We start from the raw sequence: 20,086 nt of genomic DNA on the forward strand, positions 1-20,086 counted from the left end.
GGACCTATGCAGTTCAAACCAGTGTTGTTTAAGGGTCAACTGCAATTTATAAAATTTGCTCAGGACAAAACATCTGTCTTTGCATACAAGTCTGATCAATTCCTTATAACAGAAGTATTGTAGAGATGAAGGTCACTGGAGTTGAGGAAGTCACAGAAGTTTTTGACTAAGAAATTAAATTGGTCATCCATGTGATCAATGGAATTCCCCCATACGATAGCAAGAATTTAGGCAAAGCCAAGAGATGGGTGCCGAAGTGTCCAATGAATTTGGAAAAGTCACCAAGACGTGAACAGATGATAGAAGTCAAGGGATAACAATCCAGAAATTTACAGCAATTTATTAGATGAAAGGAGTATTATACAGTGCTTGATTTTCACTCCAATAATAAAGGTGTAACATCAATTCCTTAAGGGTGCTAGCCAGATTGATGATAAACATTTATTGACCAATTAATACAAAGAGGTTCTAACCACTTACCATATTAGTAGTTTGATCAAACCAGCTATAAGAAATACTTGCATGGAAGTGTCTAGATATAAGGATACATAAGATGTGTACAAATTCAAAACAAAGAATGTCCATACAATTTATGTGAATAAATGAACAGGAGCTAGGAGAAGGTAGCCAATGCACCTTCTCATCTTACCCTTAAGACAGATTTTTACTTATAGAGGGTTCATCCATACATTGACAAAATAAGTATGAACATCTTTAGGCTACTTTATACTATAATCAGTAGTTCCAATAAAGTTTGATGCTTTCTTGGCTAGCCTTGGACTTGATCTTAAACTGCTAAAATCTGTTATTTCCATCAGCATGTAAAGTTTCCAGAGAGCTAAATGGTATATTATATTAAGAAGCCTTGGGAAAGAAACAATACCTTGTTAGTGGAGTTGTTTTTTCCTGGGAAACAAGAATGAGTTTTTCAATTCTGCAAAAAAAACAGATAAATTTTTAGTTTAATGCAAATAACACCAACCTGTAATTTTTGCTGCCTTTTCCTCTTGGTTCACTCGGTTCTCATCATCATCTTCATTATCTTCCTCAAAGTCATCTAAATTGCCAATGTCAGCTTGCTTCATACTCATCAAACTAGCCAAACTTTGCATGTCTTCATCCCTATATCAATGATAATACACAATTTATTAAATGACATTACCTTCAAAAGGGTTGTTTCTTAAGAAAATAATATTAATACATTTCTTCTTTCTAAACATTAACAAGACTTTTTAAACAGTTATACAAAACTACTGAGCAATCTAAATATTCATTCATTAATTTTTAAATGGCACATTGAATTAATAGAAAGCAAACAGGATTAAAACTAACTGGTTAGGAGTTAGTTTAATTCTGTGCTGCAGATCTAAAATTTTCTTCATGGAATTAAAGTATGGTTTTCTGATCATGAAGTCTGGAAACAAAAACTTGTTTCATAAAACAATGGGATAGTTTGCAAATCAGATGAGATCTAGACTTTAAAAATATTCAAGTTTGCAGAAGGAATTAGAATAGAAATTCTTAATCTGAAGTCCATGAACCCTTTTGGTTTTGTGGGTAGGAGTAAAAAGAAGTGGTAAACCCCTGTAAATTATATTTAAATCTTGTTTAACTGTGCATTTTTCTCAAAGGAGTTAAAACTCCCCTAAAGTTAAAAAACTACAGTAATTGAACTAGCACCCAAAAGCCTAGCCTTTTTAAGAATTACAGGATAGAAAATGACTTGGGTTAGTTAAATACCATACATTTGACAAAATGTAAATATGTTTTTATATCTTGAAGTATTTTAAGTATAAATTTAAAGTTTATATTAAATACTCTAAATGTTAAATAATTTAAGTTTTCTTGACCTATTATTTTACTTTAAATTTCAAATAAACTACAGTGAATGAAACATATTTCTAACATGATACATACAAACTAAATTTCAATCAGCTATACTTCCTCCAAATTCAGAAAACTGAATTAAAACACTGTTTCTCATGTTTTTACCACAATAAAATAAAAACAAAACAAAACCACTGTTTCCTTTGCAAAGTAATGCTTGTTAACATTCACTTCTAGGGCTTCCCTGGTGGCGCAGTGGTTGAGAGTCCGCCTGCCGATGCAGGGGACATGGGTTCGTGTCCCAGTCCGGGAAGATCCCACATGCCGCAGAGCGGCTGGGCCTGTGAGCCATGGCCGCTGAGCCTGCGCGTCGGAGCCTGTGCTCCGCAACGGGAGAGGCCACAACAGTGAGAGGCCCGCGTACCGGGGAAAAAAAAAAAAATTCACTTCTAAATATGGTATGATTTTGCAGGCTAAATTGGTTTTTGAAATTCTTTGCATTTTATCTCATATAAGCTTAGAGTTAACAAAATCATTTCTCCCTTTTAAGACAAATTTAGTGGCACAAAGTCTGCATGGACAAAAACAGTTGTATTACCTTATATGAATGTCTTACAAACTGCTTTCCCATCACCAGGGTATAATTTCAATATATAACAGTGTTCTTAAAATGTTAACTTGCTTAATTTTATCTCCTATATTTTCACCCTGAACATTCTTCTTTGGGAAAGGTGAGTAGGCAAGGAATGAGGAGATAGAGAGGTGGTTTAGGGTGTTCTGAGAGCATTCTCCACTCAAATTGAGACATTTAGTTTGAATTTCCTCTCACCCAAATTCCAATGAATGGTGCTAAATCACTTACTGCTTCTGCCCAGCGGAAAGGAGTCCACCTTCAAAAGATCTTCTCTGACTTTTTCTCTCTTCTTTCTGTGTTTCCTTTCCTTTCATTTTGGCTTGAACTTCAGAGTAAGGTCTTTATTTTAAACTTTTCAATATTTAAGTCTACAATTTAAAGTCCTGAGATGAAAGACTAATTGCTTCCATCCTGCACTGTCCCTCCACCACACTCACATAGAAGCCAACTTTCTAGAGAAGAGGCTTACTGTTATCTACCAAGTCATTTGTTGCCCTGTAGATGAGTGCCAAACATCTCTTTTTGACTGACGCACAGAATCCAGTCTAATCAGTCAAGTAGACATGGCCAATTATAGTAACCACATTCCACTAAGTCAAACACATTCAGAACTGTGATGCAGATTAGACTGAAATGTTCATAGCTGCCTTCTTCCTATCACCTTTTAAGTCTCAGGCACAGAATTTCCATTTCTCCTCTCACTGATTTTCCACTCCAAGTAGGTGCTAACCCTTTCATTACACCCAAAACTCACACTTACCATTGATTTGACTGTATGGAACAACTAAGATAAATAATACTAATTTTTTCCTGTTCTAGGTATGTTTACCTCTTTTTTCTTTTTTTTTCTGGTACGCAGGCCTCTCACTGTTGTGGCCTCTCCTGTTGCGGAGCACAGGCTCCGGACGCGCAGGCTCAGTGGTCACGGCCCACGGGCCCAGCCGCTCCGTGGCACGTGGGATCTTCCCGGACTGGGGCACGAACCCGCGTCCCCTGAATCAGCAGGCGGACTCTCAACCACTGAGCCACCAGGGAAGCCCTGTTTACCTCTTTTTAACCAGTTAGAATTTTACTCTTTTAGGAGACTAGAACTGGGTGTAGGAGTTATCTTTGTGCAATGCCTATTCAGTGCTTAAGAAGTGATATTTGAAAAAGATAATGGTCATAGCAAACTGGTTATGTAACTGTACTGTACCTTCCTATACAAGTATTGGAAGGCTGAGCCAAAGAATATGCATTGGCAAAAGTTCCTTTAATTCTTTCATTCCTCTTATCCTAAACTTTTCATTTTGGCTTCCTCTCATGCCTCAGCTGCATCAAACAGCTCTACAAATTGAACTGTGGACTCCAGAGTACAACTACTTACACTGAAGACACTGAAATATAAAACAGACCCTTATGATAACCTATAATATACAATTTAAATTTTTGAAAATTGCTATAGTCATTTTTATATTATTGATCATTCTCTAGAGTTGAAAGAGACTATAAATAACAAGGAGTACATCTAATTCAGCCTCTGAAACAAAGAATTGGCCGGAATGATAGGTATGCAGTAGGATATTCTCAACTGTTAACAGTTTACTAAGTCAAAAGCTATTTACGCACCGTGTTTTAAAATATACTCTAAAATAGCTTATTTGATAAAAGAAACTTACGTGGCTTTTCCTTCCCGAAGGAAAATGCAAGATAATGAAAACTGAAGAGTGGCAGATACAACTTTTTTAGACAATGGCTTGAATTTTAACTTGACATCAGTCTGAGTCGGCATTGGGCTTGCATACTGTTTCATGTTGATGCTGGTGGTAGCAAGAGCTTTCCTTCGACCAGAAGGGGATTCCTGGAAGGTAAAAAATCATTATGTAATTTGGAGTTACTTACTTTACAGCCAAATATTTTTGAATGTTCTTTTAATAATATGATTAAATAGCAGTTGAGACTTCCCTTTCCAATGAATTCCTATAACATAATGTTGAAAAAAATTGTAATAAGGTTATATCACAACTTTCATATCTTTAAGTAAGTAAGGCAGATAGAAAATTGGAGAGAGCTGTCTCAGAGAAATAAGGGAAGACTAGAACAATCCTAAATATCTCAGGAAAGGAAAAGCAAGGAATGCAAACTAGGACAGAAGGTCTCCAGGGTTCCTGTAAAAAGAGGATCTAGCACAAGGCTAGGTATCAAAAGTACTCAACAATTGTTTCCCTTACTTTAATTATATTTAATGTACCCTAGCGGTATCTCTTCTTTCTGAACAATTCCAGTTTCTTATAGAACCCCAGCCTCTGTGGCATTCTACCTCGTTTTTTCTGCAGTCTCTGAATTCTATCTATCCTGCACTTTGAGACTTAATTCTTCCCAGGGCCTTTTCTGCTCACTCCAGTCTAAAGTCCTCTCTTCCTTCCCTAAGATCACATAAATCAAGTTAGAAAGAATTGGGTTCTCTTATCCTATGCCTGTGGTGGACACTGCTAATCGACCCCTGCAGATCTCAAGTCTTCTCCATACAGCTCTTGCCAATTCACTAGAAATGGAACACAAAATGAAACCTATTTGCTATCAAAGATTTTTAACATTCCATTAATAAGCTATCTCATTTCAAAATTATCCTTTATAGCATAATAGACTAGGAAAATAATGAAAACAGAACAGCAAAATAATGACTGGGCATTAACTATGTATAAGACATGGTGTCAATTCTGGAAAGATATGAAGATGAATAAGACATAATCCTTGACTATGTATTCTAATGGTAGGGGGAAATCCTAGATATAGGGTAATATATAAATAATGTAAACCCAAAGTCATATACCAGCAATCCTTGGGCTTTACTGGTCTGAGAGTTCAGACCTAAAATAAAACCTAATTTCCAAGCAGTGTGACCTTGAGTAAGTCAGTAAACTTGAGCCTTGGTAATCTTCCCTATAAAATAAGGAGACCAAATAGATATCCATTCAAACTCTACAATGGTTTTCTATAAAATTACTCAATTTTCCAACCAAGGCAGAAAAAACTACCATTAACTTCTGAATTATTATTTAATAAATCCTTATTTGTCCTATGATTGACAAACTTGCCTAAAATAAGGATATATTAATTTAATCAAAATATTAAAATGGCCTTTTTCCAAAAAAATGACATTTCTGCCAGCAGAACAAGTAAAAATGTAACGTAGTATCCCTAAAGAATACCTTGTTTTAAAATGTGGTCTTATCTGTCAGATTATGCACAGCAATATTATACAGGACTATTAGTGCATGTAGATACTTTATGAATGAATTTCAAAAATGCATCAAGCTCTTGAGAAGGATTTAAGCCCTCTCAGAAGAAATACTTAAGAATATGCAAATACCCTCAACTGAATCAAGTTGAACAGATGTGACTATCCCAAACAATACAAGTGTTCTTTCCCTGGTCGCTACTGTCAATCAAAGAATAAGATTAAGGTCCAAGGTTCTGACAATGTGCAAAATGAAAAAGTATGATCAGGGAGTATCAATTTATTACACTGATATGAACAATAATCTCTTATTGTACCTTTAGAATAGCTAACAACTACTACATAAAATATAGGATTTAAAGCCTCTGTTTTGAAAGCATGACATAAAAATTGCTACATATTATTTTCAGATTTGTTAAACAAATCTGTTTCATAAAATATGACATTGATCCCTTAAGAGTAATTATTTAATTTTATAACCAGATAATCAAACTAGAAAAATTAAGATAACTTGGAAATGAGCATAATTTTGAAAGCCTAGTTTAAGGATGATTCCTGCAAAATCTAGTTTTGATGATTAACATTCTGTCAATTTCATTTTTAAGGTAAAAATTACGTAGAAAGGTTTTCTGCTGAACTCAGAGAGTTTTAAAGTATTTGGTATATTGGTATCTCTGAAACAAAAGGAAATGAAAGCTACTAAATTCTAAACACAATAGAATTAGCTGTACCACTTAATTAAGCAATTACTTGCTCAGCAACAATGAAAATGGCCCCTTGTAAAGTCTGAGCAGGTGAGCAGAATAGAGCTCTTTTGAGTCTACAACATCCATTTCTAATATTAACATAGGATCTCACTTAGAGTCTGTGTCCTTGATGGGAAAAGGGGCCTAAATGATGTTTCTAGTAATTCTTTACCCAGCTCAGTCATTGTTTTCCTCTTTAAAATTAGCTAGTCATAGAAAATGCATTTTTTACAAGAACAATAATGAGAAAGACATAAGTATCTTTCATGGCTCTAACTCCAGCTCCATGAATTTTCACTGTTTATAAACATCAAGTTTATATATTTACCCACCCAAAATTGATATCATTGTTATCATCAGTTCTATAACGAAGAATAAAATAACTGATTGCACTGCTATATGTCTTTCGTACACTTTTGTCCTTCCTTAAAACACCAGGGGTCAGCCTGGCAGAGAGAGTTTAGAGAGAATTATACTGTTGTCAAAGTCCTAATGCTATTTCATTTCGCATGAAGGTTGGATAAGAGGAGAGAAGTAAAAGAAAGAAACAGTAAGAGGAACCCTTAGAGAAAGGACGCTAGATAACAGAAGTCAATAAGAAGTGAATGTTTACATATGTCTAAGACTAAGTTTCTGACTCTGGGCTCATGTTTATACCTCTGTTTGTATGTGAACCTGGCAGTATTCGGGGAATTACTTCAAAATCCCTAAAGCAGAAGTTCTTAAACTTCAGTGCTTATTAAAAAACAAAAATAAAACTAAGAAAGCTTTAGATAGTTTAGATACCTGGATCTCACCCCTAGAGATCCTGAACTAGTAAAACTAGAGATGGGCTCAAGAATCTGCTGCATTTCTAAAAATAATAAGTACCCCCCTCCTATTTCCCATCCTGTCCCTCCCAGAAGCACACCCCTTCTACCAGGTGATTCTGATCCAGTTAATCGAAAATCACACTTTCAGAAATACTTCCCCTAAGGAAATTACTACATAAAAGAAATTTTAATCTCATTTTTCATAACTATTCTCTGTTATAAAAAAGACTTAGCCTATATATTTCCATTTCTTTGAGATGCCACCTTATTACAGTTGTAATCAGACAAATCTGAATTAGAATGTGACACCAGCACTTATTCACTAGCTAATCTTTGGCATATTTCTTCACGTATCTGAGCCTCAGTTTCACACTCTCAGACTGGCAAGTATTTTCAAGTTTGGATAATACCAAGTGTTAATAAGGATGAGGGACAATGCAAACTCTCTTAACACTACTGGAGAGAGTTTTGATGGATACAGCCATTTTGGAAAACAATTTGACATTACCTCGTAAAGTTGAACAGATGAATACTTTACGACTCAGCAATAATTCCCATCCTAGAAATATGTCCTAAATAAATTCTTGCAGTAACATATGAAAATAGCTAGTAGAGTTTTTAGCATATAGTAGGTATTGAATAAACAGTATTTATTATTAATATTTATGGACCAGAACATCTGGAGAGAACATCTCTTGTCCAAATTATTCAAGTTAGGGTCTTCTTACAGAATAGTTCATTATATAATGTTTCATTTATTATGTATCCCAAGATAAATACAATTAATATAATGCCTCTCCTATTAAAATATTTGACTGATTTTCTCTACCTATTAAAACATCAAATAAAATAAACCACCTGCTAGAAATTTAACTCTTTCTCCCATATTAAGAAAACTGGGGGTTGGGGGAAGGAGAGAAGGAGCTTACTTAGATTTTATGATTTTTCAGAGCTTTATTACATAGAATGTTCTAAAAAATTCTGTCATGTACTAATACCTTAATTATCAGGTTTTTTATAACACACTGAAAATTAATGGCATTATCATTTGAGGTTTTTTTAAACTGTGGAATACATCACACATACTAAAGTATAAAATATACAAGTACTACTTAATGAATAATAAAATGAACATCCTGTACCGACCATCCTGCTCAAGAAACAGAACAATACCAGTACCTTAAAATCTTCATTTTCCCTCTGAAATTGCATCCGTCCCATTCCCTCCTCCAAAGGTAACCAGACCCTGAATTTTGGGTTACTTCTTCCCTTCCCGTTTTCAAAAAAGGAATACTACCTATGTATGCATCCCTAAAGAGTATATTACTAATGAATGGATAAACAAGAAGTGGTATATCCATACATTGGAATATTCAGCCTTAAAAGGAATGAAATTCTGACACACGCTACATCATGAATGAACCCTGAGGACATTTTACTAAGTGAAATAAGCCAGACACAAAAGGACAGATATTGTATGATTCCACTTATATGAGAAATAGGTACATTTATAGAGACAGAAGGTAGAACAGAGATTACCAGGCAATGAGAGGAGGGGAGATGAAGAGTTATTGTTTAATGGGTAAAGAGTTTGTATTTGGGATGATGAAAAAGTTCCAGAAACAGACAGTGGTAAAGGTCACACAATACTGTCAGTGTAGTTAATGCCACAAACTGCACACTTAAAAATATTTAAAACGGTAAATTTTATGTTATGTATATTTTACCACAACAAAAAATGAAAAAAGAATATATTGTCTAGTTCTGCATGCTTTTTAACTTTTTATAATGAAACAACATTAACATTTTTGTAACTTGTTTCTTATGTTCATCACTAAGTTCTTGATATTTATCTATGTTGATGTGTACAGCTGTAATTCATTAAATTTCACTGCTCCTATTATTCCATTACATGAATATTCTACAGTTTGCCTATCCATTTTACTGTTGATGAACATGGTTGTTTGAGTTTTATTTATTTATATGGAATTATTAACAAAGCTATCAATATTCTTATGTCTATATCCTCATGCACACATGCAAGAATTTGCCTAGGATATATTTCTAGAATGGGTCATAGGATATGTACACGTTCAGCTTTACCAGAAAATGTCAAATTGTAATCCAAAGTGGCTTTATTAATTTACATTCCCTAAGTGTTTCCATTGTTCCACATTTATCAACACTTGGTATTTTCTTTTTCATTTTTGCCAGTCTGAGATTATTAAATATTACCTCATTACAGTCTTAATTGCATTCCCCTGATTACTAATGCATCGATTATCCTTTCATAGTTTATTGGTCACGTGTTTCCTCTTCTGTGAAATCTTTTGTACTTTTTCCTACCATGCTGTTTATCTTTTGATTACTAATTACATATGCATTCTGGTACTGAATCCATTGTCACTTATATGTGCTATTAACATCTTCTTTCAGTTTTTAGCTTGTATTTTCATTCCTTGTGGAATCTTTTGAATGAACCCAATTTCAAAGTCAACATTTTCCTTTATGGTTTGTGGTTTTGCATTTTGCTTGAGAAAATCTTCCCAACCCTGAGGTCATAAAGCTTTCCTCCCACTCCTTCAAAACTTTTATACCTCTGCTTTTCATATTTAAGAGTCATTGCCATCTGGAATTAATTTTTGTGTACGTTTTCAGATAGGGATCCAATTTCACTTTTAAAAAAATTATGGGTAAATAATTATCACAGCACTATTTATTAAATAGTCCACATATATCCATCCTTTCCCCCAGCTACAATGCCCACTCTACCAAAAATCTGGTCTCAATATACAGGTCAATGATTTCTAATTTGGTACCACTAGCCAATTGTTCTAACCTCAGAACAAGACAATATTGCCTTAACTACCAAAGCTTTATCTTTTGGGATAATTTAAGATTTTTTTAACCTTGAATCTATGGCAGATTAATGTGGTAAATTAGTAGATTTTCTAGAATTAAAGCAACTCCACATTCCTGGGAAACATTCAAAAAACATCCAAAGTTACCTAAGCCTGTTTCCTTTTGGGAAAGGTTTCTAATTACTGATAAAATTTCTTTAATGATTACAGAGGTAGATGTACAATGTCTCCCTAAATCAGTTTAGATAAGTATTCTGCCAATATTTCAAATTTAGTAACATAAAACTATTTAAAATATCTTTTTACTATTTTAATCTCTGCAGAATCTATCGTTTTGTACATTTCTTTATTCCCAGCACTGTTTGTGCCTTCTCACACTCTTTTGTTCCTAGATAATGCTTGTTATAAATTGTCTCTTTCATTGGGCGTTCCAAATCAGTGACTTTTAGCTTTCTTGATTCTTTGGAGTGAATGTATATTTCTATTTCAGTAGTTTCTGCTGCTCTTTATTCCTATTTTCCTTGGGTATATTCTGTTCTAACTCCTGAATTCGGAGCATTACTTCTTTCCTGATGTAAGCATTTAAGGCTATATATTTCTCTAAGCACTGCTTTAAATATGTCTCACATTTTTAGTATGAATTATTTTTGTTATTCTGTAAATATTTTCTAATCTTTCATTACAAGTTCTTTGACTCATGAGATGTTTATAAACTTTTTTCTTCTTTATGGAGTTTTTCTACTTATCTTTATGTAATGATTACTATTTAATTGATTTAGGGTCACAGAATGTAATTTTTGTAATGTTAATCTTTCAAAATGTATTAAGACAAGCTTTATAGCCTGACTTATGATCAGTTTTCATAATTGATCAGGGTCTTTAAAAGTATTTAACTGGTGTGCATGCACTGCTGTCTATTTTCACAACAGGATCATTTTTATGCAAAGTCACCTATCGCACCAAATCATGGTATTTCCTATGTGATAAGGACAAACAGAGCAGTAGAAATTTCAAATGTGAGGTTATGGGACATTTTCTAAAGGACACAAATCAAAAAATAAATAAGTGAAAGAATTGAGAAGCTGCTCACAGACTTCATCGCAGGCTCCTCTTGCTCTTTCTGATATAACCTTTTATTTTAGGATTGTCTCTTGTAAATAGCATGTATCCAGAAAATTTTTGAATCCAGTCTGATAATCTGTCTTTTACTGGAGAGTTTAGATGAATGGTTCTCAAATGTTTTTATCTCAAGACCCTTTTACATGCTTTAATTGAGAACTACAAAGAGCTTTTGTTTATGTGGGTTATACCTGTCAATATTTGCCCTACTAAAAAATATCAGAAATTTAGAAAATATTTCGTTCATTCAAACATAACTAATAAACTCATACGTTAACATTTTTATGAGGAATATATATACTTTCTTTTTTAAGACTATATTTTTAGAGCAGTTTGAGGTGTGCAACAAAACTGAGAGGGAGGTAAAGAGATTTCCCATAGATCTCCTGCTCCCACATGTGCACAGCCTACCCCATTATCAATATCACTCACCAGAATGGTAAACTGTTTACCACAGACAAACCTACACTGACATATCATAATCACCCAAAGTCCATAGTTTACTTTAGGGTTCACTCGCGGGCTGTACATTCTATTGGTTTGGATAGATTTTTAATGACATATACCCATCATTATGATATATAGGGTATTTCACTGCCCTAATCATCCTCTGTGTTCTGCCTATTCATCTCCTCCACACCCCATCACTGGCAACCACTGATCTTTTTACTGTCTCCATAGTTTTGCCTTTTCCAGAACATCAACTAGTTGGAATCATACAGTATATATAGCGTTTTCAGATTGGCTTCTTTCATTCAGTAATATGCATTTAAGGCTCCTCCATGGCTTTTCTTTTTAACACTGAATAATATTCTATTGTCTGTATGTACCACAGTTTATCCATTCATCTACTGAAGAATATCTTGGTTGCTTCCAAGTTTTGGCAATTATGAATAAAGCTGCTATAAACATCCATGTGCAGGTTTCTGTGTGGACAACGGTTTTCATTTCCTTTGGGTAAATATCAAGGAGTGAGATGCTGGATCATATGGTAAGAGTATGTTTCATTTTGTAAGAAAGTGCCAAACTGTCCCAAAGTGGCTGTACCATTTTGCATTGCCACCAGCAATGCATGAGAGTTCCTGTTGCTCCACATCCTCTCCAGAATTAGGTGTTGTCAGTGTGACAGATTTTGGCCATTCTAAGAGGTGTGTGGTGGTATCTTGTTGTTTTAATTTGCATTTCCCTAATGACATATGATGTGGAGCTTTTTTTTCATATGCCTATTTGCCACCTGTATATCTTCTTCGGGGAGGTGCCTCTTAAGGTTTTTGCCACATTTTTTAAATTGAGTTGTTTGTTTTCTTATTTGTTTCTTTGTATATTTTGGATAACAGTCCTTTATCAGATGTGTCTTTTGCAAATATTTCCTCCCTGTCTGTGGTTTGTCTTCTCATTCTTTAGCAAAACAAAAGCTTTCAATTTTGATGAAGTCGAACTTACCCATTATTTTTTCATGGATCATACCTTTGGTGTGGTATCTAAAAAGGCATCATCCTACCCAAGGTCATCTAGGTTTTGTCCTGTGTTACCTTCTCAGAGTTTTACAGTTTTGCATTTTACATTTAGGTCTATGATCCACTTTGAGTTAATTTGTGTGAAGGGTGTAAAGTCTCTGTCTAGATTCATCTTTGTGCAAGTGGATGTCCAGTTGTTCCAGCACCATTTGTTGAAAAGACTACCTTTGCTCCACTGTGTTGCTCCTTTGTCAAAGACCAGTTGACTATATTTATGAGGGCCTCTTTCTGGGCTCGCAATTCTGTTCCATTATGTGTCTATTCTTTTGCCAATACCATACTGTCTTGATTACTATAGCTTTGTTTTAACCCTTGACTTTAGGTAGTGTTGGTCCTCCAACATTGTTCTTCTCTTTTACTACCATGTTGGGTATTCTGGGTCTTTGCCTCTCCATATAAACTTTAGAATCAGTTTGTTGATATCCATAATATAACTTGCTGAGATTTTCACTGGGATTGCACTGAATATACAGATCAAGTTGGAAAGAAGTGACATCTTGACAATATTGAGTCTTTCTATTCATGAACATGGAATATCTCTCAATTTATTTAGTTCTTTGATTCTGTTCATCAGAGTTTTGTAGTATTTCTCATATAGGTCTTGTACATATTTTGTTAGATTTATAGCTAAGTATTTCATTTTGGGGGGTGATAATATAAATGGAATTATGCTTTTAATTTCAAATTCCTCTTGTTCATTGTTGGTATATAGGAAAGCAAATGACTTTTGTATATAAACCTTGTATCCTGCAACCCTGCTATAATGACTCATTAGTTCTAGGAGGTTTTTTGTTGATTCTTTCAGATTTCCTACATAGATAATCATGCATTCTGTGAACAAAGACAGTTTTATATCTTCCTTCCCAATCTGTATACTTTTAATTTCCTTTTCTTCTCTTACTGCATCAGCAAGCACTTCCAGTATGATGTTGGAAAGATCACATATATGTTCCATCACATATATCTTTATGCATTGGGAAACTATCAAAATTAACGTGGTGAGTGTAATTTTTTACAATTCTAATTTTCACTTGAAAGCTTGAATTTTATCATTGGCAACGAACAATTTCAGTCACTTAACCTTTAAGTAGCAGGCTCACTGTGTTCAGTTTCAAGAAAACCTTCACCAAATAAATATCCAAGTGTGAATAACAAGTTTACCTCTTAGCTGTTTTTTCAAGTAAAAATGGTGTTCCAGGATAAAAATGTGTTTAGTTTAGTTTACAACTCAATCACACAAGTGCTTTTTCTTGAATAACTTTGTCCTTTGCAATGCAGTATAACTGCTTTGTGCTTACTTATTTTTGTCACAAAGAATATTTAAAAAACTAGTACTCAAGGGACAAAATTTAATAATAATTTTATTATAACATCAAGAATATATTTAGTGAAACCCATGTAAGGGCTAGATCTTGGCTATAAATTTTCAAGGATGATATTGCTTCTACCCATTAATGCTAAGGATAGAAGAGGCAATTTTCCTTGTTGTTGTCTTCTGTGCAGTGAGTTCATTTCTTTTTCATCCTTACACTGATGGTATAGCTCTGGGATGTCAATTTTGTGCAACAAGAGGATCTTATTAGACATTCCATCTTGGGGGAATGGGAGATACCAGACTTTTTCTGCATCTTCATGCAGCGGTAAAAGTAGTAAGTCATGGGTTTAGTAGAACCCCTCAGTGGGAAAGCTACTATGAATGCTTAGCTTCTAGATGTCCTGCTTTGAACTTTTTAAAAAAGACTTCTTTGGGTTCTGTCTATCTGGGTCACTTCAAGAGTGCATTTATAAATATCACTTGGTCATATCTTACCTGATTTTTTAGCTGTTTTCCAAAAGGGGTGTTATTCATGCTATCTAGTCTGTCACATTGCCAGAAGCAGAATTCTTCATTTGAATTTTACAGGAAAAGAACTGAGCATTTTGATAAAGAAATAACCATCACAACCAGGTTCACTTGTCTCACATTGACCTAAGCTCTTCAATTTAGTAATTCTTAATGACTTATTAAGATTGTTTAAGAATTTATTTTATTGGAATTCTCTAGATGTGAACCTGTGATCATCGATGCAATCATGCCACTCTCTTATTGTTTTACCTGTTTAGATGCTATGTCTCAGCATCACCGTAAGCAAGTAGTAAGTACTTGATGGTAAATCAATGCTTGCAGCACATACCTTTCTAGAATCTCACAGTCTAATGCCTGATTCTGTTCATTCTTGTCCATCAGAACTCTAAATTCTGTTCTGATTCTGTACTACTGAATCAGAAAACCAAGAAATGAAGTGACAGGTAGCTAGAATTCGAAACAGCATTCTAAAGACATGAGATCAGACTAATGCTTAAAAGTCAGTTATTAGATCTTGCCCTCTGTCTTATGACTATGTGAATTATTTCTTAGTAAAGAACTAACACACCCAAGTATTTGTGTAAACATCCAGTTTCTCTACTGACTCAAGAACCAAAACTGTCAAATGAGATAACGTGGAACTAGATGAGACCTTCGAAGTTTCTTAATCTAAGCTGTCACCCCAGTGCAAAAACACTTTATATCTTCTCTGACAGTTATCACGTTTGTTTCCTGATACTTTTCATTTAAATTCAACCTAAAAACTCCCAAGACTTTGTTCTTTCTAAAACAAAATAATTTGGTGCACTACATATCAAGGTCAACAATTTGGCTTTATTCTACAAATACTTGTTGAGAGCCTATTTTGTGTCTAACATGCTCTCATTTAACTCTGTGATAACATTTTAAATTTCATTTTAAAGTGATAAAAAGTCAATCTAGAAGTCAAACTGTCCTAACTTTTTCAAAATTGTGATGCTAAGTCCTCTGAGCTGTCACAAGCACTGCATTTCTTGGGCCATGCTGAAAAGATCTTTGCTTCATCAGCAGACCAAAATGGGATACTATAGAATTTAATTTGGAGTCCATGGAGCAATTAAATGCTAAAGCAGACATGCCATAAGGAGCTCTCTCAACCACAAAGACTTAATTAGAAACCATGTCAGCTAAAATAACCAACTTAGATGGTTGGATGGAAGAGAGTTTGGTAGCACAAATGTAAATTGAAAGAATCAACATTGAAAATCAGTTTAGATATGTACTTTAAAACATTTATAAAAATTATTATATTGATTTTAGAATAAAATCTAAAATCCCTCTAAAAATATCTAAATAAAAAAACCCTCAACCTTCTCAAATAGAGGGAAACTCCAGATATACATAAAAATACAAGTTAAAGTATTTAAGTCAAATATCTACATAAGTTGCAGATTGTCCAAATTAAAATATATATATATATGAGACCTTAAATTAAGTCTACTATAAAATTGCCAAACAGCAGATTATATCAACCCTGTAATCCTAAAGAAAGCCACTAAAAGTTTACTCATATTCTTGTATGTAGTTTTTTAACCTTAAACAGAAACTACACTACCATATTTTAAAGTAAGTTTTCAGTAGGTGTTCTAAGGGAGTTAGAATCATTTGTTAGTTTAAAGACCTGGTACTCAAAGATTGTTATTCATGGCCAGGACTTGAACGATTGTGCTGATAATGACTCCCAAATCTTCATAACTGACTGACCTACTCCTGTGTTCCAGACCTAAGCACTCAAGTGCCCACTGTCTATTTTCACCCACATCACAAACACAACATAGCCAAACTGAACTCCTCTCCATCCCTTCGGCTGTTTCTTTCCTGAGTTCTCATCTCAGTGAATTGTACCGCCATTCATCAAGCCTCCCACTCTCAGGACTCACCAAACCAAGTTGTCTCTAACTGCTAAATCTTTCCAGAATCTGGACCCTTTCTTTCCATCTCCAATGCCACTTTTTCCTAAATTTAAGCATCAACATCTATGAATAGACCACTGCCATAGCCTCGGGATTTCTCTAGTCTCTACACACCTAGGTTTCATCTCCCATAATTCTTTAAGGCTGACCACTTGTTTTAATGCTATATCTTTTTTTCTCGTTATGAGAAAATTCATCACAGAAAATTATAAACACAGAGAGTAGTACAAAAAAAGAATCACTCAAAACTTTACCAACTAGCTGAAACCACTGCTAATATTTTGACATATTTTCTCTAGTTATTTTTAAATAGTTGAGATGATACTGTTTGTAAAACCTTATGTCTTTTAAAGTTAACATTATAAATTTGTAAACCTAAATTTTAGAAGTTGCACATATATTCTGAACTATGGTTACACCACAAATGTACATAACTGTCCCCATTAACATTTAGGTCACTTCATATTTGTCACTAAGAAATGATGCCGCAATGAACATTTTTCTGCCCAAAATATTTCTGGCATTTCTGACTGTTTCTTAGGACTGATTTGTAGAAATGGAATTTCTGAATAAAGTAATTGAATGCTTTACAAAGAAATCATACCAAGTTATAACCTACCATGTATAACAGCGCTTGTCTCATTCACCACACCCACAACAGCACTATTACATATTTTTAAATCTTTGCTAAACTGTTAAGAGAAAACTTGTATCTCACTGATTTAATTTGCATTTCTTTAATAACTTATGACCTTGAATATATTTTTGTGTTTATTAGCCATCTATACTTTCTCTTTTGTAAAACTAGTCATGCCCTTAAAAAAATATTTCTAGAGCTCTTTAAATATTGAAAATGTTAGCCTTTTGTCTGCCACTTTTGTTGCTAATATATTTAATATCTTCCTGCTTTGCCTTTTAATCTCATGATTTAGAAACCTTATATTTTCCTTAGTACACAAATAATGCAGGTTCACTGTAAAAAATAACAAAACACAGAGAAGTAAAAAAAGCACATGAAAATGATACATAATCCCAGCACTAGAGCTAAGCTTTTTTTTTTTTTTTTTCCCCTGTACGCGGGCCTCTCTCACTGTTGTGGCCTCTCCCGGTGCGGAGCACAGGCTCTGGACGCGCAGGCTCAGCAGCCATGGCTCACAGACCCAGCCGCTCCGCGGCATGTGGGATCTTCCCAGACCGGGGCACGAACCCGTGTCCACTGCATGGGCAGGCGGACTCTCAACCACTGCGCCACCAGGGAAGCCGGAGCTAAGCATTTTTATACTGTTATTTGTTTTTCTAGTTTGTGTACTCATTTTTAAGAAAAATTAGATCATACACTGTACATATTCTTTTATAAACTACTCTTTTCATTAAAATATGATGAATATACGTCTGCATCAATAAATATTTGACATGATGCTATTTACAATGGCTACAAATATTCCGTTCTATGGACATTACAATTTAATCTCATATTTTTGGACATTGAGATCGTTTCTAATTTTTCATATTATAAGCAATAACCAAGTGAAAATTCTTAGTTAATTCTTTACATTCATACTTAAATATTTCACTAAGTTAAATTTCTGTTGGTTGAATAACTGGACCAAAAGTATGCACATTTAAAAACTTTATATGGCTGCCGTTATTTATCCTCTAGAAGTTATACAAAATTATACTCCCATCGACTGGTACACCTTAGCCAACAATAAGTCTTTTTTTTTTTTTTTTTCGGTACGCAGGCCTCTCACTGTTGTGGCCTCTCCCGTTGCGGAGCGCAGGCTCAGCGGCCATGGCTCACGGGCCCAGCCGCTCCGCGGCATGTGGGATCCTCCCGGACCGGGGCACGAACCCGCGTCCCCTACATCGGCAGGCGGACTCTCAACCACTGCGCCAGCAGGGAAGCCCCAACAGTAAGTCTTAATACGATTTTAAAATATATATTAGCTTTGATTTTTATGTAGACAAACCTATGTACATTTTCCTCAGTGATTTCTTTCCCACTGCTTAGAAGCTTAGAAAGTTCTTTATCCATTGATTCAACAAATATTCACTTTTATTCTCTTTTAGTTTTGATTATTTTATTGTCTTCAATAAAATCCACTTGGAATTCCTTTTGCACTGAGGTAAGGAGCTAATTTTTCCTCCTCCTAAATAGTACCAATACTGTTCACTGTATAATCTTCTCCTTCCATAATGGTTTAAGAAAAGTGGGAATCTTCATACAACTATTTCATGCGTATAATTTGTCAAGGTTTTTCTCTGCTTCTGGGATAAAGGTAAAACTCTTTAACATAGCAAAGCTCATTGAGATATTGTCTCTGATTCTATATGAAGAAAAATCAACTGTCCCACCCCCAACTGCACTTCATGCTCTGATAATATTCTGCCACTTGTATATGCTGTTCAATTTTTCTGTGGTGACATAGCTTTATAATTCTGAGGCACAGAAGACCTTCCCAAATAAGGCACAAAACTAGCAGAAATGACAATGGAAGTTACTTTTTATAGAGTATTTACTTCATGACAGTGCTTTACTGTAATTTCTCACAACAATCCTGAGGTAAATACTATTACTAGTTCATTTTAAAGACAGAAACTGAGGCACAAAAAGATGAAGTAACTTGCCCAAGATTACAGAGCTAGTAAGCAGAAGAGCTGAAATATGAAAACAGGTGACCTGACTCTGCAATATGTACACTTAACCACTACACTGTACTGCATATAAGAAAAGACACAAATTTGAACATATAAATAGTATGTTTCTATGTGGTGAAAGACACCATTTGGAATTTAAAAAAAGTGACAGGTAGGGAGAAAATATCTGCAAGATACATAAAAAATAATGTACAGAATACATGAAAGTCTACAAATGAGTAAGAAAATATAATCATTTCAATTAAAAATTGGCAATGGGTATCCTTGGGCAATTCACAGAAAAACATAAGTGGCCAATAAACATGTAACAAGATACTCGACTTCACTAGTTATCAGGGAAATACAAATTAGAATGATAAAGAGATAGTATTTTCACCCATTAGAGTGACAAAATTAATGTCTAGTAATAGCCAGTGTTGCTGAGGGTGTGGAAAACCCACTTCAATCACTGTTGGTAGGAATATAAACAGTTACAGCCTATTATGGGGATATTCCTTTAGCACTAAAACTATGAAAATAAAATAGGGCTTCCCTAGTGGCACAGTGGTTGAGAGTCCGCCTGCCGATGCAGGGGACGTCGGTTCGTGCCCCGGTCTGGGAAGATTCCACATGCCGCCGAGCGGCTGGGCCCGTGAGCCATGGCCGCTGAGCCTGCGCGTCCGGAGCCTGTGCTCTGCAACGGGAGAGGCCACAACAGTGAGAGGCCCGCGTACCACAAAAAAAAAGAAAAGAAAAGAAAAGAAATGTCCCCTTTGACTGCACAATTCCATTTCTGGGAATCTATCATGTACACGTGCCTAAATTCTCAATGAAGTGCTATTTATAACACCATCAAGTATACTGGAAACTACCTTAACATCCTTCAGCAGAAGAATGGTTAAGCCATCCATCTGC

At 34.8% G+C, this 20,086-nt stretch overlaps 1 protein-coding gene across 7 annotated transcripts in view; it reads right to left on the reverse strand.

Annotated features, from left to right (window-relative positions):
• EHBP1 (EH domain binding protein 1) overlaps nt 1-20,086 on the reverse strand; it is a 346,734-nt gene that overhangs the window by 204,892 nt on the left and 121,756 nt on the right. For all 7 annotated transcript variants that reach the window (XM_060309152.2, XM_030877350.2, XM_060309154.2 and 4 more), the window contains exons 6-7: nt 4,120-4,301; nt 983-1,122 (exon numbers count right to left, since the gene is read on the reverse strand). In XM_060309152.2, coding sequence (XP_060165135.1) covers nt 983-1,122; nt 4,120-4,301 — 322 coding nt within the window. The remainder of the gene's footprint in view (nt 1-982; nt 1,123-4,119; nt 4,302-20,086) is intronic.

Source organism: Globicephala melas, chromosome 12 (genome assembly GCF_963455315.2).
Source record: "Globicephala melas chromosome 12, mGloMel1.2, whole genome shotgun sequence".
Taxonomy (NCBI): domain Eukaryota; kingdom Metazoa; phylum Chordata; class Mammalia; order Artiodactyla; family Delphinidae; genus Globicephala; species Globicephala melas.